Source organism: Chaetura pelagica, unplaced genomic scaffold, assembly GCF_000747805.2.
Source record: "Chaetura pelagica isolate M959 unplaced genomic scaffold, ChaPel_1.0 scaffold135, whole genome shotgun sequence".
NCBI classification, from domain to species: Eukaryota; Metazoa; Chordata; class Aves; order Apodiformes; family Apodidae; genus Chaetura; species Chaetura pelagica.
In genome coordinates, this window is record NW_009953649.1 from 4,851,705 (window position 1) to 4,870,068 (window position 18,364).

Below are 18,364 nucleotides of genomic sequence, written 5' to 3' on the forward strand. Positions count from 1 at the left end.
GCATCCTCCAGGTTGAATGCTGTGGGAGACTTGTCCCCAGTTTTGACCCTGAAGGTAGGTGGCTCTGCCTCTGTCAGGCACTTCTGCCACTTCTCTTGGGTATTGATAAAGTGCAGTAGTGTGCAGCCTTCCAAATATAGTTGAGATATTTATCAAGTTTCCAACAAAAAAGCTTAATCACCTATGATACACCTAGTCAGAGTGGTTTTCACAAGGATTTGAGGGGAAAATGGACCTGATGTATGTTACCTAAGTGATTAAATCTGTATTGTTCTTGGCCCTAACACAGTAGCAATTACTTCTGGTACTTACAGGTATAGAACACAAATATGAAACTTGAGTTGGTGGTGCTCTTAGCTTTATAACTGTTATTTCAGGGACTGGCATCTAGAGGATGGCAGTGCAGACAATATGAATACCAGCTGACAGGGCTTTTTGTTTTTTCTTTTCAGTTACACATGGGAAGCAATTGATGCAGACAAACATGTATTTTATAAAATAAACTTCTGTGATGGTGTTGAAGAGTGTGGAAGATCAAGTGCAGTCTGTGCATATGATGTAAATAAGAGGGCCTATATAACTGTAGGTAAGTAAACAAGTGTCATTCCCATAAGTAATTCGGAGTCATGTGAGTGGATGGTCTTGTAACTATTGCAAACTTTTACAAGTTAGCAAAGATTTTTTTATTTTGGTTTTATTTTTTTCCTTCTCAAACTGTGTAAAACTATTCTGTTGTAGATCCTGGGGAGGTTTGGGAAAACATGGTCTGATTGCAGATCATCACAGGACAGTGAAACTTATCTTCTGGTCTAGGTGACTGTACTCTAGTGTGAAGTTTTTCAAGGCTATCTCAAGTAGAGTTTAGTGCATCTTATCTGTGCACTGAGCACAGCCTTGTTTGAAGCTTGGTGCTGAATACAGGATAAAGCTTGAATTATCACTCCAAACCATATGACAACCAAGCCTGATGTTACATCAGATAATTTTTTTAGAGTCAGGTTACCCTCTGTAATCTTGGAGTATTGCTGAGCTCACAGGCTGTTGTCTCTAAGTTGTTAAACACAGAAAGGAAGTCAATTACATGCAGTCCTTTGTTTTCAGTTGCACTGGTCATATCCAGTGTCTGCTTCAGTGGTTCACAGATGTCCTGGGTATTCTGAGGAGTGGCAAATTTCTGCATGCTGATCTAAATATGAAACTGACATATTTCTATACACATGCTTGCACATAGTTTCGTCAATCAGAAGCAGCTTGTGCTCTGAACAGTGTTTTTGTGCTTATTTTCATGAATGCTTGTCACTTTCAAGGTTGTTTCTATGCTTCAGCTAACAAAGCAGTAACACTTGAATACTGATAAAGAGGTTTTCTGATTGTTGGTAATTATTCCTAATAGAATAAAGTAGTAGCTTTCTGAAGAGTGGTATCTCTTCATACTGCCTTAGTCCTGCAGATCTGAAGTCTGAATCCAGCATGCTTGCAAATCTTGATTTCCACTGGCAGACAGCTTTTATGAGAAGCTATGAGTCTTCAGTAAAAACATTTGAGCTTGAACTGCTGGAAGATTGTGAGGAGGATGATGATTCTTGCCTGTATGTGGATGTATGGCAGCTAGTTAGCCTTCACTCTCCCCACCCCTATCCATTAACTACAGAGATACTTTGGCTTCAGGTTCTGATCATGCAGTGCTTTTCAAACAACTAATGTTGCTACCCAGGCTTATAAAATCAATTGGTGTATAAACAAAAGGAATCTCATTTCATGTCTGCGTGATTTTTGTGTAGTGAAGTATATCCAAGCTCCAGAGTTTTCTGGGATGAGTGGTTAGATCCATTGGAGTTCAAACTGCAATTGCATGTAGTAGCATCATCTGCTCTGTGGATCATGACATCTCAATAGACCACTTGATGCTGTTTATGTCTTTCATTCCTAAAATTTACAGCAATGCTGATGTGAGTCTCAACTCCTGTGCAGGTGAAGCTTCAGTTGCTTGGATTACAAAAGGAAGCATCATCTGGGTATCTGTTTTAATGTGCTTTTTTGAGTAGGCCTGGAATGTGCAGATTGAGGAAGCCTGGTTTCCCCAGAGAAGTGTGAGACCTGGGGGCTTTAGTAGGTTTTGTTCCACACTTCTTCTGGAAAGAGGAAGGAAGAAGAGATCTGGGTAATGACCATGAGCAGTATCAAATATTCCACTGTGTGTAAACCTTAAGTGTCTGCCTGACTGCAACTGGGTGGAAGAGGATTTGGCAACAATCATAACTGATCTGAAGCCTGGTTTCCCCAGAGAAGTGTGAGACCTGGGGGCTTTAGTAGGTTTTGTTCCACACTTCTTCTGGAAAGAGGAAGGAAGAAGAGATCTGGGTAATGACCATGAGCAGTATCAAATATTCCACTGTGTGTAAACCTTAAGTGTCTGCCTGACTGCAACTGGGTGGAAGAGGATTTGGCAACAATCATAACTGATCTTGCAGAGGTTGTTTGAACTGACTCTTGAGGGTTGAGCCACAAATCCTGTTCAAATAAGATATGATTTTAACCACCCTGCAATAAATTAAGAATTCAAGGCAATGCAGTTAACATAGATGTTAAATTTTGCTTAGTTTTATTGGTCAAATTAAGTTTTGTTCTTGTTCATAGTATGTCATAGTACTGCCTGTAATTGCATTGGAGCTTCTGCATCTCAGAGTTGAGATCATGCTAGTGGCTTGTCAAGCCTCTTTTTTTGTCAAAAAAACAAAAAGCTTAATGAGAAAAGAGTAGTCTTCCTAAACCATGCCTAGGCAGGGGTAGACTCCCAGTGTGGATGCCAATTACCTGGAAGTTAAGCCACATACCTGTCTTCAATCCAGCTGATAAGAGGTTACTTGTATGCTGAAGCTCAGTGGCTTTGATCTGAGGGAAGAGGAGCAATTTGCCAGCTGATAAACTTCGCAGAGTTGTAAGATTTCTTCAAATGTGAGCTGCTTAGATGTTCATTCTTTCAAAAAGAAGCTTTCACTGCAAACAATAGTTTTTGCTCTTAAATATCAGCTATGAAAGAAGTAACAGCTATAGAGCTGGTTATGTTTGTTGATCTCAGCTGTGATAAGGGAGAAAGACCATATGTGACAGTGATCAGTCTGTATCCAAGGGAAGCCTTGTGGCTAACATGAACTGTATGTCAGTGTGATTTACCAGTGTTGGTGCTGGAGATGCCAAATACTTCCAGAAAAAGCTCTTCAGCTTCACTGATTGGCCTTAGAAGATTTCAAGGTGTAGGTAAATGCTTATTTGAACATTGGTAAGAATGGTAGTGACATGGTACTTACTTAGTGTGACATCTAGTGACTCCTGTAGCATTCAGCTGAACTACTGCTAAAATGAAAAATGTAAATATTACTGTAACTGTTAAGCTGAGTGGTGAAGCATGAATTTTGTCCAGCTGCAGCAGAAGGACTAGATGTGAAATTGTAGCTGCCATCTAAATGGCCCTGTCTTTTGGGCAACTGACTGGATGTCTCCTGTGATTATCTTTCTCCTTCCAAAAAACTGAACACATGGAGTGAGTCAGTAAGTAAAAGATGTGGTGGACAATGCCTTTGATACTGATTTTAGCACAACTAAATATACATATATGAGGCATCTGGTGCTAATTTTTGTGAGCTGTACTAGCTGACTTTGGTGTGTTACTTTGTGGAAGGAATGGATCTACAAAATCATGAAGAAATATGAGTGATTATTGAAGAGATAGATTGGTGTTACGGAAAGGTAGTTGCGGAACTGGTGCTCTGGAAGGAAGCTGATGGTGGGATGGTTCATGAGACTGTTTTCTCTGTGAGGAGGAATGTGAGGAGTCATGTGCCACTGAAGAGTTCTTGCTGAAACCTTTAGCAAGTTCCCAAGCTAGTTTTAAGTGTGCAGGGGTGAGGAGAGAATGCATATTGACCTGTAGTAAACAAGTTGTACTGGCTTAACTAGATTTTTATTGAATATCACTTTACATGAGGAAATTGAAGTCAGGTCATGTGGCCTTTAGAGCAGTGTGGTGTGTTCTGAGGGTTGAGGTAAAACTTACCGCTTACAGAGCATTAAGGTAAGTCCTCAGACAGTGCTGCTGTAAGTTCTCTAAGTTGGGGCATAAAACTGTACATGTATAACCAGAGAGTTTTTAATCATGTGTGCATATTACTATGCGCAGCTTTTTTGACTTGAAAGTTGTGTTGACTTCCTTCTGCTAATTTAGAGAAGAAAAGAGGATGCTTTGCCACCATCTTCTGAGCAAATATAAGTAGAAATCTTACTCTTAAAAGGACAGCATGGTATCTTTGTCAGCACCAGTGCTGGAAACCTTAAAACCTGAAGATATTTTTTTGGTAACAAAAGTGCTAGGAAATATAAAAGGCATGAATCACAACTTCCATGTCCCTGGAATGTGGCATAGAACCACAGCGGCAGTAACACGTTCCACAGTTGGTGGTTTTCAGCCTGTGCACATGCATGCATGTACAAGTCTACTTTGCACTGTTTTTCTGGGCTGGCATGTTCCCACTCTTGTCTTGAGAAGATAGGTGGTTATTGAATGGTCTGTGATTCTTGGCACCCTGATTGTACAGGGAGTGCTGTGGATGGCTGCTTGGGTATGAGCTAGTGTAAGCATATGTACATGTGTAGAGGAGCCCTGAGCTATTGAGGGGTTGCTGTGTGGATTATTATTGAGTGTTCTGACTGCTGCTGTCTCAGCTTCATCTGCAAGCTTGGTGGCTGTAGTAGCTTTCTCTATGCTACAGGTCAGTGCAACCAGTGGTCTTCAAGAATGGTCACAAACTCTTCCCAGTTCTTTTGCAGGACTGGATTAAAAAATATGCTGGGGAACTTTTTGGAAAGGTGCTGAACAGTGTCCATCACTAAGAGAAACACTGGCAGCTGGTAACAACATTGCATATGGGTGCCTGGAATGATGTTTCTGCAGAATATTACCTGAACTGTATTTGTGATGTTCTTGTACCCTCTTGCTGTTCCGTTTTATTACTTCTGGTAATGGTTTTAAACTTACAGGAGGATAGATTTAGACTAAATATAAGGAAGAAATTCTTTACTGTGAGGGTGGTGTTATATTGGAACAGGTTGCCTAGAGAGGTGGTAGATGCCCCCTCCCTCGAAGTCTTCAAGGCCAGATTGGATGGGGCTTTGAGCAACCTGACCTAGTGGGAGGTGTCATTGCTCATTGCAAAGGTGTTGGACTAGATTACCTTTAATGGTCCCTTCCAACCTAAGCCATTCTAAGATAGACTCTCTCATTGTGCTGATGCTATGTGTATGAATGGCTTAAAGGCTAAAAAGCTGATACATAGAAGTTGGTGGGAGGAAGGAGTGAATTGTGGTACTTGAAACTAGCTGGTAATGATTTTCTGGTTAGTCCCTTGATCCTAAGGCAGTGGCTAGTTTGTAGTGACATCTGCTGTTGGGCTTCTTAATGTTTCAAATGTTCGCTAAAAACCTTTGAGAAGGTAGAGGTATGATTGGAGATCTCAAAAACTATCTTAACTTTGATCTAGTTTTCCAAACTGCAAGAAGTGCAAGGAGGGTTTTCAGTTGTACTCTGGTCAAAGACTGTCTTCTGGTGGACTAGTATGTCTTGTGCTTGAAATCAGAGCCTGTCTGAGGTTGCGCAAAGCTCCTGTGTTACGTTAACCCATGTTTTCTTTTTTTCCTTTTTTTCTTTTAAATCTCTAGGTGATGTAGGCTTGCAAAATCTTTCTGGAACACTTCTGGAACTCAACACTACGCGTGACTGCTTGCTACAAGGCAGCCAGCACAAAGTTCAAAGCAACTTCAATTTCTTGTGTGGGAAAACACTTGTAAGTCTAAATCATGTTCTTCAATGGAAATGTCAGTTGCTTCTAACTTGCTTTTTAAGGAGACTTGCTGTATTTATGGATGTTCTAATTACTAAGCTTCATAGCTTAAGGAAGAGTCAGTTATGTTTTAGCACCAAATTTAGGTCATTAGCTACTGTGGCTTTAAAAATTCGGTCCCAAACGAAAATAATTGCAGATCTGCAGCTTAGGTTTGATCACAGGCACTTGATCTTTCATGGTTTTACAGGGATTGCACTGTAGTATTTTAATAGCATGATATGGAGGAATGAGTCAAGAGTGTGCAGGGTGTGGTAACAATGAGCGCTGTTGTTTGAATGCTGGCTGTGCCCAAACTGTAGACCTAGAATGGCTGTTTTGTAGAAGAGCTCTGAAGAAAATGACTGACCTCTCTTATGGGTCATTGCAGCTAACAACAGTAAGCGTTAGGTTTTGTCTGCACATAGTTTAACTAACAATGCTTACATGTCCAGCTGGGCTTCTGAGGGAGTAGTTATTCTTGAGAATCTGCTTAAATTGTGAATGGAGTTCCCCAAAAACTTCTAGGAGCGTGTGTGTCTATGCAGTTCACCACCATGTTCTTTTGGAGTTAACTGATACTGCACACTTAACTGATACCACAGCTTGGTATTCTGCATAGACTGTGATCAGTTTACATATTTGTGTATCAGAGGCAAGTAGTGCTGGTGCTACTGTTGACACCAGTGATTCTCTTGCACAGACCCCTCTTGGAAATCTAGCCAATTCAAAGTGCCAGTGCAGCAGAGAGTTACATGCTTCTTGTTCTGTTTCAGCATATCACTCTAAACTAAATATTATTGCTCAACTGCAGCTGTAACACCAGATCATAACAATCTTTAAACTTCTTCTAGTTAGTGTAGTTCTAACACCTGCTCTTCATCTGACCTAGTAAAAGGATTTTGTAATAGTGCCTGGAATAACTTGTTCCCAACACTTTTATGGTAGGAATAAATAGATAGGGAATCAGTTTAAATATGCAAAAGTGCTTCTAGTTGAGGTAATGAAGGGAGAATGGAAAAATTTGACTGTCTTTTTCAAAGCAGAGACATTCAGTTGACCATCCAGTCCTGAACTGTGGTAGAACTCCCATCTTGAAACAGATACAAATATGAGTAACACGAGCCTATAAAAGTAAGCAGCTGGGATCAGAGGTAATATTTCTGTGTAGCAGAAGAGATTCCTAATCAGTCGTCTTTGTAGGATAAAAGACAGGGAACAAGTAAGCCATGCATTGCCTTGCTGTTTGTCTGTTTATACACATTTGTATTGATGTTTTATTTTCTAGTAATGTGATGTGACTGATGCTTCTGACAATATCAGTGAGCACTTCTAACAGATGTAGTACAATTGCTGCATATTAGGACTGGCATGTGTTAATTTGAGAATCGGTGCATGTGCAGACTGAGAAGGATTTGGCACCCTGCATTTCCCTGAGTTTATGAGCAAAGCTGTTAAATAGCAAACTTGCTATTGACAAGTGCCACTAAGAAACTATATGCCCTTGCTCTGTAACATGCTGTATTCTGTTTTTCTTAATCTCTTTAATGAGCTCTTTGCTGTCTACAGATGTAAAATAAAACCCAAGTATGTTTTTCTAAATAATATTTTTTTTCTGCTTTAAATAGGGTACTCCTGAATTTGTGACAGCAACAGAGTGTGTGCACTATTTTGAATGGAGGACCTTTGTGGCTTGCAAGAAAGATGTGTTTAAACCTGTCAAAGAGGTAAACTATGTACTATCCATACAGAAGAAACTCTTCATGTATTTGGCAGTTTTATTCTAACCATCTGCCCCCAACCTAAACAAATCCCAGCAACCTCCATAGACCTAACTTTTTCATAGATATATAAAGCGCTTGTTGAAATTGTGTGGACCTGAGAATTTTAAATAACTCTTCAACCTTTTTTGTGGTCTGGATGGTTGTTTACAGTAAAACTGGTCTAAAAGCTAGAGCAGAATGGTCTAATTTTGGGTGGATGCATCACTTTATTCAGAATATCGAGCTTTAAGTTTGTCTTTAAGTATTTGAGCTTCTAGAAGTAAAAACCTTTTCCACTTAGTAACTGGGCTTTACACATGCATGTTCATAACTTATCCTCGCTTAGGTAGCATTGATTGCATGTAATTTTTTGTTGTTTTTCTAGGTCCCTTGCTATGTGTTTGATGAAGATTTGAAGAAACATGACTTGAATCCTCTCATCCAGGTTTCAGGACACTACTTGGTAGATGATTCTGATGATGATTCCTTGTTTATAAACATCTGCAGGGACTTAGGTATGAACGCTTGCTTGTGTCACTTGTCAGTATATAGACTTTCTAGTAGTGGAGTTCTTTTTCAGTTCCTCTGTTGAGGTTGTCTTATGACCAAAGATCAGAATTTTAGGATTTGTCCTGTTGTTTCACGCTACTTTTGATGATTTGATAGCTGCTTTCTGTGAAGCCAAGTCATACTGTCCAACTCTCAAACTGTTCAGAGACAGAGATCTATCCCTTCTGGATAGGCAAGTACTGCTAGAAAAGTTGACTGAAACTGAACTGAGTGGAAGAGCTTGCCTTATAGCTTCTACTTACTGCCAGATAGGTTCAAAATGGTTCCTAGCACTTCACGTGCTCTAAATTTATTATTTTGAACTCTAGCACAAACTGTTGCTTGTTTGCAAGTGAGTGTCCCAAAATGCATCTGAAAGTGTTTAGGTGCTTGGGTAAGTAATGGTTCATACCTAGCACTCTCATGACTTTTAGGAGCTGTATATGTAAGGAATTAAACCAGAAAAATCACTTATCTAAAACTTGGTGAAAAAGCTAGTCTAGCTGTATACTCCCACTGTGTTTTTGCTCTGCAGTTAAATGTTTTGTGCCCCTGTTGAAGGTTTAATAATTCTAATTTTAGTGACAGATCTGTTCCTTTAAAAATTCCATTAGTCTTGGACTTTGCTGACAGTTTTGAGTAAGTTGGTTTATAAGAAGCAAAGAAGAGAAGAAAACCTTCCCTGTGGGAAGGGGTTACCCCATTATTTTGTATCGTGTTGGTGTTGTGGAAAAAAAAATACATGACACACTTCTGGAAGTTCTCAAAGCCCTAGGCATCCAGCAGCTGTACTAGCACCTGGAAACTCACTGAAACTATTTCAGCAGAAGGGATTAATTTGCTGCCCAAAAACAGGGCAGCAATAACTTCCCCCTGTGTATAACAAGCACTTCAGTTTTTGTCTTGCCCGTTTCACAGTTTAAGATAACCTGTTTTAAACATTTTTAGCACAGGGTGAAGCTATAAATGGTAAGTGAGCCCATATATAAAAACCATGAGATATTTCAGGTAGTGCATAGCTTAGAAGCTGAGTTCTAAATTCTATTTTCTGTACTCTGTAATAGGAAGTTCAAGTGGAGAGACCAGAAACTGCCCTGCTGGCAGTGCTGCTTGCTTGATACATGAAGGTCGTGCATATGATGTTGGTCATCCACAGAAACAGCTGAAACTTCATTACAAAGACAGGTATGTATTTTTTGCTGTGATACTTTCTACAAAGACTTCTCAATCATCTGGGCTGGAAAAAGGTTTCTTGTTAGCAGATGAGCCTTCTAAAACTTAACATCAATTTTGTTTTAAAGTGGTCAAAATCACTTCAATTTTGAATAAATGACAGAAAAAAATAGTTCTTCAATACTGGCAGGGCAGAGTGTTTTTCGGGTGTCCTGTTGTACTGCCATAATAGGCAAAACTTTCTTATTAAGTGATTAATTGTGGAGGCTCCTTTTTGCAGAATTGCATAACTCACAAGCAAGGGGGAATTGCTGCTCTCTGCCTGCGAGCAGAAGAGTAAGATTTGTCAGTATCTGCCTACTGTCTGAGGGCACATAGGGTAAATGCACTTGGCTCTCTGTGGGTTTTTGACTCACTCTACTGCCCAGAAGTACCTTAAAAGTGGATGAGTGTTACCTTTCTGTATTTTTGCGTTAATCGATTCTTAACAGAAGAAACAGATAAGCAATGCAAGGCTTATTGTTTGTGATGGTGGTGGTGGCAGAACTGGGACTAGTAGAAACTGTTTCATTAATGCTGCCTCTGTTCTGTGCCCTGCCTTTTGTGCTGGAAGTGTAGCTTGAAATAAAAAAAAAAGAACAAAACAAAAAGCCAAAACCAACAGCAACAAAACCCACACCAAAAATCCACACAAACTACCGAGTGTGGCTTTGAGGACTTACTTAACATGCTGATCTTTCTGTGCTTCAGGTCATCTGTGCATTTCTTGTCTGTAGGGCCAGTAGTATCCTGCTGGCTTCTGCAGTACTATTCTTATTTCAGCTGCAAGATGGAGAAAACAAGCAGAAAAAAACAGGTTGATAACAGGATTATTCAGTGTCAGGGTTGTGGATTTTCTTTTGGTTTACAAACAAAGCTTAGTCCTTTTCCCCAGCATGAAACACATGGCTGAGATGTTCTGTGCCATGGCAGAAGCTTACATCTGAGGAAGCACAAGCTCATTCTCATGTTAAAGTTGCAACTAGTACTCTATAAAAGTGCTTGGTGAAAAGGCTTTACCTTCTCTCTGATAGGATTGAAGAGTAGTTGAGGAAAATTCATTTTATGTGCTGAATCAGACTAGGGTGGCCAGAGAAGAAAGTAAGATGATTGTTTATCTGTGTTCTAAGGAATAGAGAAGCCAGTCAGAGGTGTGTCTGACCTGAAGCCAGGCTGCCATCTCTCCGCCAGCTGTTGTCTTCTACCTGTTAGACTGTATAGCAAAGTAATGCTTAGCTGGGAGTTGTATTGGTCTCCCTTGTTTTTCACCCAAGTCATCTTGGCATTTATCTTGCCCTGTCAGACAGTTACCATGTTCATTCTCCTTCTCTGGCCTTGTCTGATCAGTACTAATTGCCTTGTTCCTGTTAATTTGCTAATGATTTAGTTGGGCTTTCCATTCTGCCCCCAGAATTAAAAGAGATTATACATACGGAGGCAGTAAAGCATAGGAATGTGGTAGGAAAGTGGTTATTACTTCCAAAAGTATTCTTCACATCTGCTCAGTAGTTTGAGAGAAGTTAGAGTGTTCTTGTGACTATCAGCCAAGTTTCCTCTACAACTTGAGTTACAAGGCATTGAGCCTAGTCTTAACTAGGGTACAAGAGGATGCTGTATTAAGTAATTTTGCTGGAATTGTCTTCATCATTATTTTGGTTAACTGTAAGATTAAGGAAATTAAGACCTTCATAAAAGTATCTTTCAGGAGTGAGGCTACCCTGCCTGGGTATTTAGCAAAGTGCATATGTTCTTTCAAAAATAGCCTTCTTCTGTACAGTGCATAGTGTCTTAATTGTATTTTTAGTTTCCTGTTTTCTATTTCTAGGCTGTTATTGAGTTATGAGAGAATATACAGTGATGAAGAAAAGCCAGACTTCTGCCTAGGCCATAACCCAGCAGTGACAATAACTTTTGTGTGCCCATCAAAGAGGGGAGAAGAGGTAACTTAGCTATTTCGTGTGAAATGGTTGGTCTTTAACTTTTGTGTGCATTATCTTTCATTTTTATTGAAGGCTGAAGGGAACATAAATCCTCCTGGTTTGCAGCTTCTAAATGTCTCAGTTCAAAGTGAGGAAAAACAAGACTACCCCTTTTCCCAGAGGTGCAAAAATGTCACTACAGAAAAGACATCTGACAAAGGTGTTGGCTAAAGAATTATCAGACATCTTTCAAGTATTGATTTGGACTGAGGGAGTCAAAGTTACTGAAACACCAGTGTCGAAGAGGCTGCTTTGCCTTTGGAGAACACTTGATCTCTGCTGCCCTCTTTGTGGACTCCTCTGAGACAAACAGAATCCAAGCTGTGCTTAGAAATTCAGGCTCACGTATCTCTGCTTTTGCCAACGTGTTAAGGAAAGTGCATTTTAATGTACTGTTACTGCTGCTAACCTTCTGCTAATTCCTGATGCTCTACCTTTGTTTAGGCTTCTAGTTTGCCACATTATTAATAGGAGCTGTTTTGCTTTCTTCTCAACACCTATTTCTGAGGGGCCAGAGACAATGTTTGCAGCTGTTAAGCAATTTACAGGTGAAGTTAGTCATTGCTAACCTGAAACAAATGTGATGCTGCTGCTTTAAAGATTTAATTTCCAGTAAGTCTCTGTACTTGTAATTTAAATTGTCTTCACTTCTGTATCAGAGTGCAGGTCCCAAGCTTACAGCTAAAACAAATTGTCGGTATGAAATTGAGTGGGTTACTGAGTATGCCTGTCACAGGGATTACCTGGAGAGTAAGAACTGTCTTCTGACTAATGAGCAACATGATATCTCCATTGATTTAAGACCACTTACTCTACTTCCAGGTAAGCTCACTATTTTTCTTTTATAATATGACTAGCCAGTTTTCCAGTTCTATATTTGGAGACAGGAAAAATATCCTCTATAGATACTTGTTTTTTTTACATCTGTTCTGCTGTGCTTTAGAACACTTTTTTTTTTGTAATTCATTTAGATTATGTTACACCATACACAGCCAAAGATGACAAAGAGGAGTACTACTATTACTTGAATGTGTGTGGGAAAACTGCTGCAGGCAACTGCAGGGACAGTAGAGGATATGCTTCATCTTGTCAAGTAAAACATTCAAATAACCAGCAAAAAGTGGCAGGAAGATGTGAGAACCAAACCCTAAGGTGCGTAAATGCTCTATAGGCATGTTAACTTGCCTGAATGACTGATCTTTGCTTCCTAAATTGATGTTCTTATTTGTCATGGAAGCAATATTTAATAAAAAGTGTAAGGTTTTTTGCTCAGTTTTGTACAGAAGAACATAAACAGTATTCCAGAATAGCATTAGGAGATGGGGTTGGTGGAAGCTATTGCCTAGGCAGGGAAGAAATTGTCTTTAACTTTGGTGGTGGAATTGGAGATTATGCTGTTTTACATCTTGTCCTACTTGAGTTTTACTTGTGAAGTGGTATTAGGATTGGATGTTTTAGAAGCCACCTTCCACAAGAGGGCTTCTCCTCTTCCTTTGCAAGAGGAATGCTGTCATGAAAAACTACTAAAGTCTGGGATTTTTTAATTTTTAAGAACCTTGGGATTCCCAAGTGGCAAACTGGGACAATAGTTTGTATGAGATTGCAAAAAGTAGAGATACAGTCTTCCATTCTGTCTGTAAGCACGTGACAGACTTGTTGAAGCAATGTTGCAGGAAGAATGATTACTTAGACCTGCAAAAATAGCCATGCAATAAACTAATGGAAACAGATATTTCACCTTTGGAGGAAAGAAGGCTGAGGGATGATCTCATTGCTCTCTACAGCTTCCTGAGGAGGGGAAGTGAGAGGGATGTGCTGATCTCTGTTCCCTGGTGTCCAGTGGTAGGATGTGTGAGAATGGTTCAAAGCTGTACCAGGAGAGGTTTGTATAGGACATTAAGAAGCATTTTTTTACTGAGAGGGTGGTCAGACACTGGAACAGGCTTCCTAGAGCAGTGGTCAATGCCCCAAGCCTGTTGGACAGTGCCCTTAATAACAGGCTTTAACTTGGTCAGCCCTGAATTGATCAGGTAGTTGTACTGGATTATTCTTGTAGGTCCCTTCCAACAGAGATAGTTTATTCTAACTGAAAAGTCAGGTATTCTAGCTTTAGAACATTATTTAAACTTTATACAAATTAATGGAATGTAACCATAAAAATGAGCTGATGCAGGCCTTTGCAGTAGAACTGTGAGTATTAATGTTGCACAAGCATTTGTTCTCTTTGAATGAGATAATCAACAAGAGTGTGGCTTCTGTTACATGAAGAATATTGTGTGATTGTGTCTGATCCCATGCTTCTATCTAAAACTGACTTTTTGCCCAGATATTCTGATGGGGATCTCACTTTAATTTATCCAAATGGGGACGCATGTAGTTCCGGCTTTCAGAGAATGACTGTCATCAACTTTGAGTGCAATGAGACAGCAGGTGAGTTTAATGAGCTGTGATGACCCTGCTCAGGGTTTGACTTCTGTGCTTTTTAGTAGACCTTATGTTCTAAGGAATGCATGCTTTGAGCCACAGCTAGCACAAGGAATAAATATTGTTGGAGTAAGCACTAATTTCTATGGCTGGCAGGATTGTTTTGTGATGGGTAGTAGTGCTGCTATTCTAAATTTACATGGATGATCAAGAGTATTAAGGTGTAAGAGAGATTAGTTTCTCAGCCAACAGTAAAAAAACCTAACATCTGTTTATTTGTCTTCAATGTTAAGGTAATGATGGCAGAGGAGCTCCAGTGTTTACTGGTGAAGTGGACTGCACGTATTTTTTTACTTGGGATACAAAGTATGCCTGTGTTAAAGAAAAAGAAGATCTCCTTTGCAGAGTTGCTGATAAGAGAAAACACTATGACTTGTCACCTCTGACCCGTAGTTCAGGTATGACAATGAAAACTAGCTTTCAGTCACTTTGCTCTTGAGTTTACATGCCATTTCTAGTGCATTTCTTTAGCTGACTATTGATCAACTTTCACTTTTCCTAGTGAATTTCTGGCATGTTGGTATTCACTCCTCTCATCCCAAAAGGGGGTGATGATGGGCTTATGAAGGTAGTCATATCCATGAATGATTTGGTTGCTGTAATCTTGAGTGGTTTTAAATGTGGATCCTTTTTTGTGATAGAAACTGTTTTGGTATGGAGAGGCTAGAAAAATAAAGCCAGATAACTTGTTCTTAACTATCCACTGTATTTCAGAATCAGCCCAGAACTGGGAAGCTGTGGACAGTAGCTTTTCAGAGGAAGAGAGGAAGCACTATTACATCAATGTCTGCCATAAAGTGCTGAAGAGAGGAGGAGCTTCTGGCTGCCCAGATGCTGCTGCTATTTGCTCTGTAGGTGAGTCTTCTTTTTTTCTTTTTTTTTCTTTTTTTTTTTTTTTTTTTTTAGCCTTTGGAGGCTTGGTACTTCTGCAAAGGAATTTGGCTGCCCCTAGAAGAAATTATACAAGTAGCATTTTCTAAGTAAAGAATGGCATTATGCTCTCCTGCGGTCTTCGTAGCATGGTTTTGATGAAGTTAAAAACGGACTCATAATCATATGCTTTCTTAAGACTTTCCATTTGGCTAGTTAACATTCTTTTAATAGCATAAACTTCATTTCTTTACAGGGAAACAAAAGTGATATATTTTCTGTCTTTACAGATAAACAAAACGTGACTAAGAGTCTTGGAACATTTGTATCTTCTCCTAGAAAGGTTGGCGAAAATATTCAACTTACTTATTCGAATGGAGACAGCTGTGGTGTTAATAAAAAAATCAAAATCAAAACTGTAATCACGCTAGTGTGCAGACCAGGTGAGAATATCCACAGCCTGTTTTCTGATCCAGTTAAAACCTGGAGGTCATTTAATATGCCCAAGCATGAATGCTAAATGTTATGTGCCTTTGTCTTTTATTTCCTTCTGTGCAACAGTCTGAAACGCTTTTGTTTATTTACTAGGATTATAGCTGTGTAATAGCAGGTGTTTAGCTCTGTTCACCTTCTATACAACAGCTCTTTAAAGACTCTGGAGTAAGCATTTAAAGCTCCACAAATACCTGGAAGCTATACAAAGCACTTTCTATCCCTAGATTGCCTTGGTGGGAAAGACTAGTTCTGAACTGAGATCAGATACTTTAACCTTCTTTTCCAATAAGTATGTTTTCTGTCTAAAATGCTTGCAGTTTACAAAAAACAGAAGCATTTGCACAAGTTCTGTTGTTTGTCTCCATATAATAGCCCAATAGTTTAACCATCTCCCAGAGAACAGGAAACTTGTTCCTCTACCTCAGCCTGAGAAAGCTCAGTCTTCCAAGTGTGCTCGCTGTTAGGATCAGGTTTGTGTATCAAAGCAAATATTCTTTTGAAGAGTGTGGTAGTAGTGAGGAACAGACTAAGTACATTGTCACTTCTAGGCTAAACTTTTATTCTGTGGAGAAGGATGCAAAGAATTTGTGCAAGGAATTTTTTGTTCTATTTAGTCCTCATTTTCAGAGGAGTGGTACTTTAACAGTTAGTTTTGTTCTGCTGTTGGGGTGGAGTCAGTGTTCCTAGGTTTAATTCATAGCTCCTTTTGGCAGTCTGACTGTGTAACATGTTGCTCTTGTGATACCAGGTGATCTAGAAAGTGCTCCAATCTTAATGTCTGAGAGTGCATGTTCTTACGCATTTGATTGGTATACTGCCGCTGCGTGTGTCCTGTCGAAAACTGAAGGAGATAACTGTCAAGTCTCTGATCCTCAGGCAGGTATGTATTTATGTCCAACAAATTCAAAGGTAGTGAGGGAAAGAACTTGTAACAAGAATGAGTCTTTTTGATGAGCAAGAACAAAGCGAGTTCAGCCCAAGTCTAAGCTCCCACAACATTAGAGCACAGCAGTTTTAAGTATTTGTGGATGGAAGATCAGAACAGCACAAGCTTTGTATTCCGCTTGTGTGTGTGTAGGAAAAAAAGTGTAATGTGCATTTTTCTGCAGGAAACATCTCTGTATAAGAAAACATGCTTTAGGTCTGTCCAGATTGTTTCTGGAACAATAATTACATAGACTAAGACTTGGGGGAAAGTGAACTAGCTGTGTGACTGTTAGAATCAAAACCTGTGAGATGGCAAGAAAAATTAAACTGATTAAGTTAATTTCTTCCCTATTAGGCTTCTCTTTTGATTTATCACCTCTGGCCAAGGCAAATGATCACTATATAGTTAATACTACTGATTACTTATTTTACATAAACATCTGTGGCAGTCTGCCAGATGGCTTGTGTCAGACACAATCAGCAGCGTGCCAAGAAACACAAAGGTGAGTAACTAGTTCCATTGTCTGTAACAGAAGATCTCATGTTGCATGGCATGTTGTCTGTGTGTAACACTGCACAGTTTGCATGTAAAGTGATTACTGCATTGTCTGTGATAGATTCAGGTAATTTGCATGTTAAATATTATTTGGTAGTACAGTAAATGTGCTGCCAGCTGTTTCAAACAGAATGCTTAAGCTAGCTCTTGAGATTGAGTGTATCCATTGCTCCTTCTTATATTTCCCATAAAATCTATGAATTGTAGATTAACTGTTGCAGCTGTAGTAACCCAACCCACAATTTGGATTCACAGAATCACAAGATTGTTGTGGTTGGGAAAGACTTCTAAGATCAGAGTTCAACTGTCACACCCCACCACTCCCCACCCCCCATGTCTTGAAGGTCCCTCATGTACACAATTTTTTAATACCTCCAGGGATGATGACTTCACCACCTCCCTGGGCAGCCTCTTCCCAGCACCTTTCAGTCTAGGTCAGCTGGCTTCCAGGAGTGGCCTAAAGAAGAACTGCGGTGCTTGGGATGAGTAACAGCTGCCTTATGCAGAGGTGGAGCCCAGAGCTTGGATGTTGCACTGTATTTCCATTACTCCAAGTGCTGCACAGACCCAGTCCCAGTGTAATGCTACTCTAACAGCATCATTGCTGTTAGTTTCTACAGGCTATGTCTGAGATAATATCTGTACACTTCAGGTTCCAGGTCAGCCTGTTGCCAGAGATGTGGTACAGTGCAAACACTTGGTGGCTGTGCTTGAGTTGGCTCTGAGTTATTCTCCAGGAAAGGGAGTTCCCTGCAGACACTAAAAATGTTCTTCAGGGTAAGGTGGTAAAGCAACCTCTGATAGAGCCAGTGTTGAGTCAGAGTAAAGAAGTGCCCCAGAGCCAAAACTGGTCCCGAGTTAAAAGCATGTGAAGGCAGTTTTCTTCCCTGTGTGAGAAGACTTGCAGTTGTGCAGTGCTGGGTCTTCACTGTCTACAGGTATTTGCAAAGGAACCTGTTTGAGCCCAGGATTAGGGTGTCTACAGTTTGAATTCTACTCTGAAGAGTAGGAAATTGATATTTTTGTAACTCCTCTAGATAAGGGAGTGTTAAAGTTTTCTAGATATTTAAGCAAGGTACAACTTCCTTTGCTTTCCGAAGGACACCTGTGCATGTTTTAAGTTTCCTTTTGGCAGCCTTTTACTCATCCCAACTCACTTGTATCTAACCAATCTTAAGTTTTTGTCTTATTATGGTGTCTTCTATAAACTTACCTGTGTTCTTACTACTTGTAAGACTTTTCTTAAAGGGAGAATTAATTCTGTTCAGTCTCAAACTCCACTTTTTCTTTTCTAGTAAGGATCAGTTTTGGAGTCTTGGACTGCCCAGTTCCAAACTTTCATATTATGATGGTCTGATCCAGTTGACCTACAGAAATGGTACACCATACAATGATGAGAACAAAACACGGCGATCTACTCTTATAACTTTCCTGTGTGATCGTCAGGCTGGAATAGGTCAACCTGAATACCAGGTAAGAAGTTTTATTTGAAGAAGAGAAGGATCTGCATCCCAAAATCCCAACAATAATTGCTGCTAGGCCAGTGCAAGCAGAGATTCATGGATGGAAATACACAGTATCTACGAAGCAGACTAAGAGAAATAGTTGTTATTCTTGGTATATCTCCCTCTTGTTGCAGCCATTAAGCTTGTCTTG

At 39.8% G+C, this 18,364-nt stretch overlaps 1 protein-coding gene across 1 annotated transcript in view; it reads left to right on the forward strand.

Annotated features, from left to right (window-relative positions):
• Positions 1-229: 229 nt before the first annotated feature.
• Positions 230-18,364, forward strand: part of IGF2R (insulin-like growth factor 2 receptor) — a 46,284-nt gene continuing 28,149 nt past the window's right edge. The window contains exons 1-16 of the mRNA XM_010000020.1: positions 230-240; positions 453-586; positions 5,713-5,837; positions 7,502-7,600; positions 8,022-8,151; positions 9,250-9,370; positions 11,223-11,337; positions 12,036-12,198; positions 12,348-12,528; positions 13,703-13,806; positions 14,094-14,258; positions 14,575-14,715; positions 15,021-15,173; positions 15,974-16,105; positions 16,508-16,655; positions 18,004-18,181. Of these exons, the coding sequence (XP_009998322.1) occupies positions 230-240; positions 453-586; positions 5,713-5,837; positions 7,502-7,600; positions 8,022-8,151; positions 9,250-9,370; positions 11,223-11,337; positions 12,036-12,198; positions 12,348-12,528; positions 13,703-13,806; positions 14,094-14,258; positions 14,575-14,715; positions 15,021-15,173; positions 15,974-16,105; positions 16,508-16,655; positions 18,004-18,181 (2,100 nt within the window). The remainder of the gene's footprint in view (positions 241-452; positions 587-5,712; positions 5,838-7,501; positions 7,601-8,021; positions 8,152-9,249; positions 9,371-11,222; positions 11,338-12,035; positions 12,199-12,347; positions 12,529-13,702; positions 13,807-14,093; positions 14,259-14,574; positions 14,716-15,020; positions 15,174-15,973; positions 16,106-16,507; positions 16,656-18,003; positions 18,182-18,364) is intronic.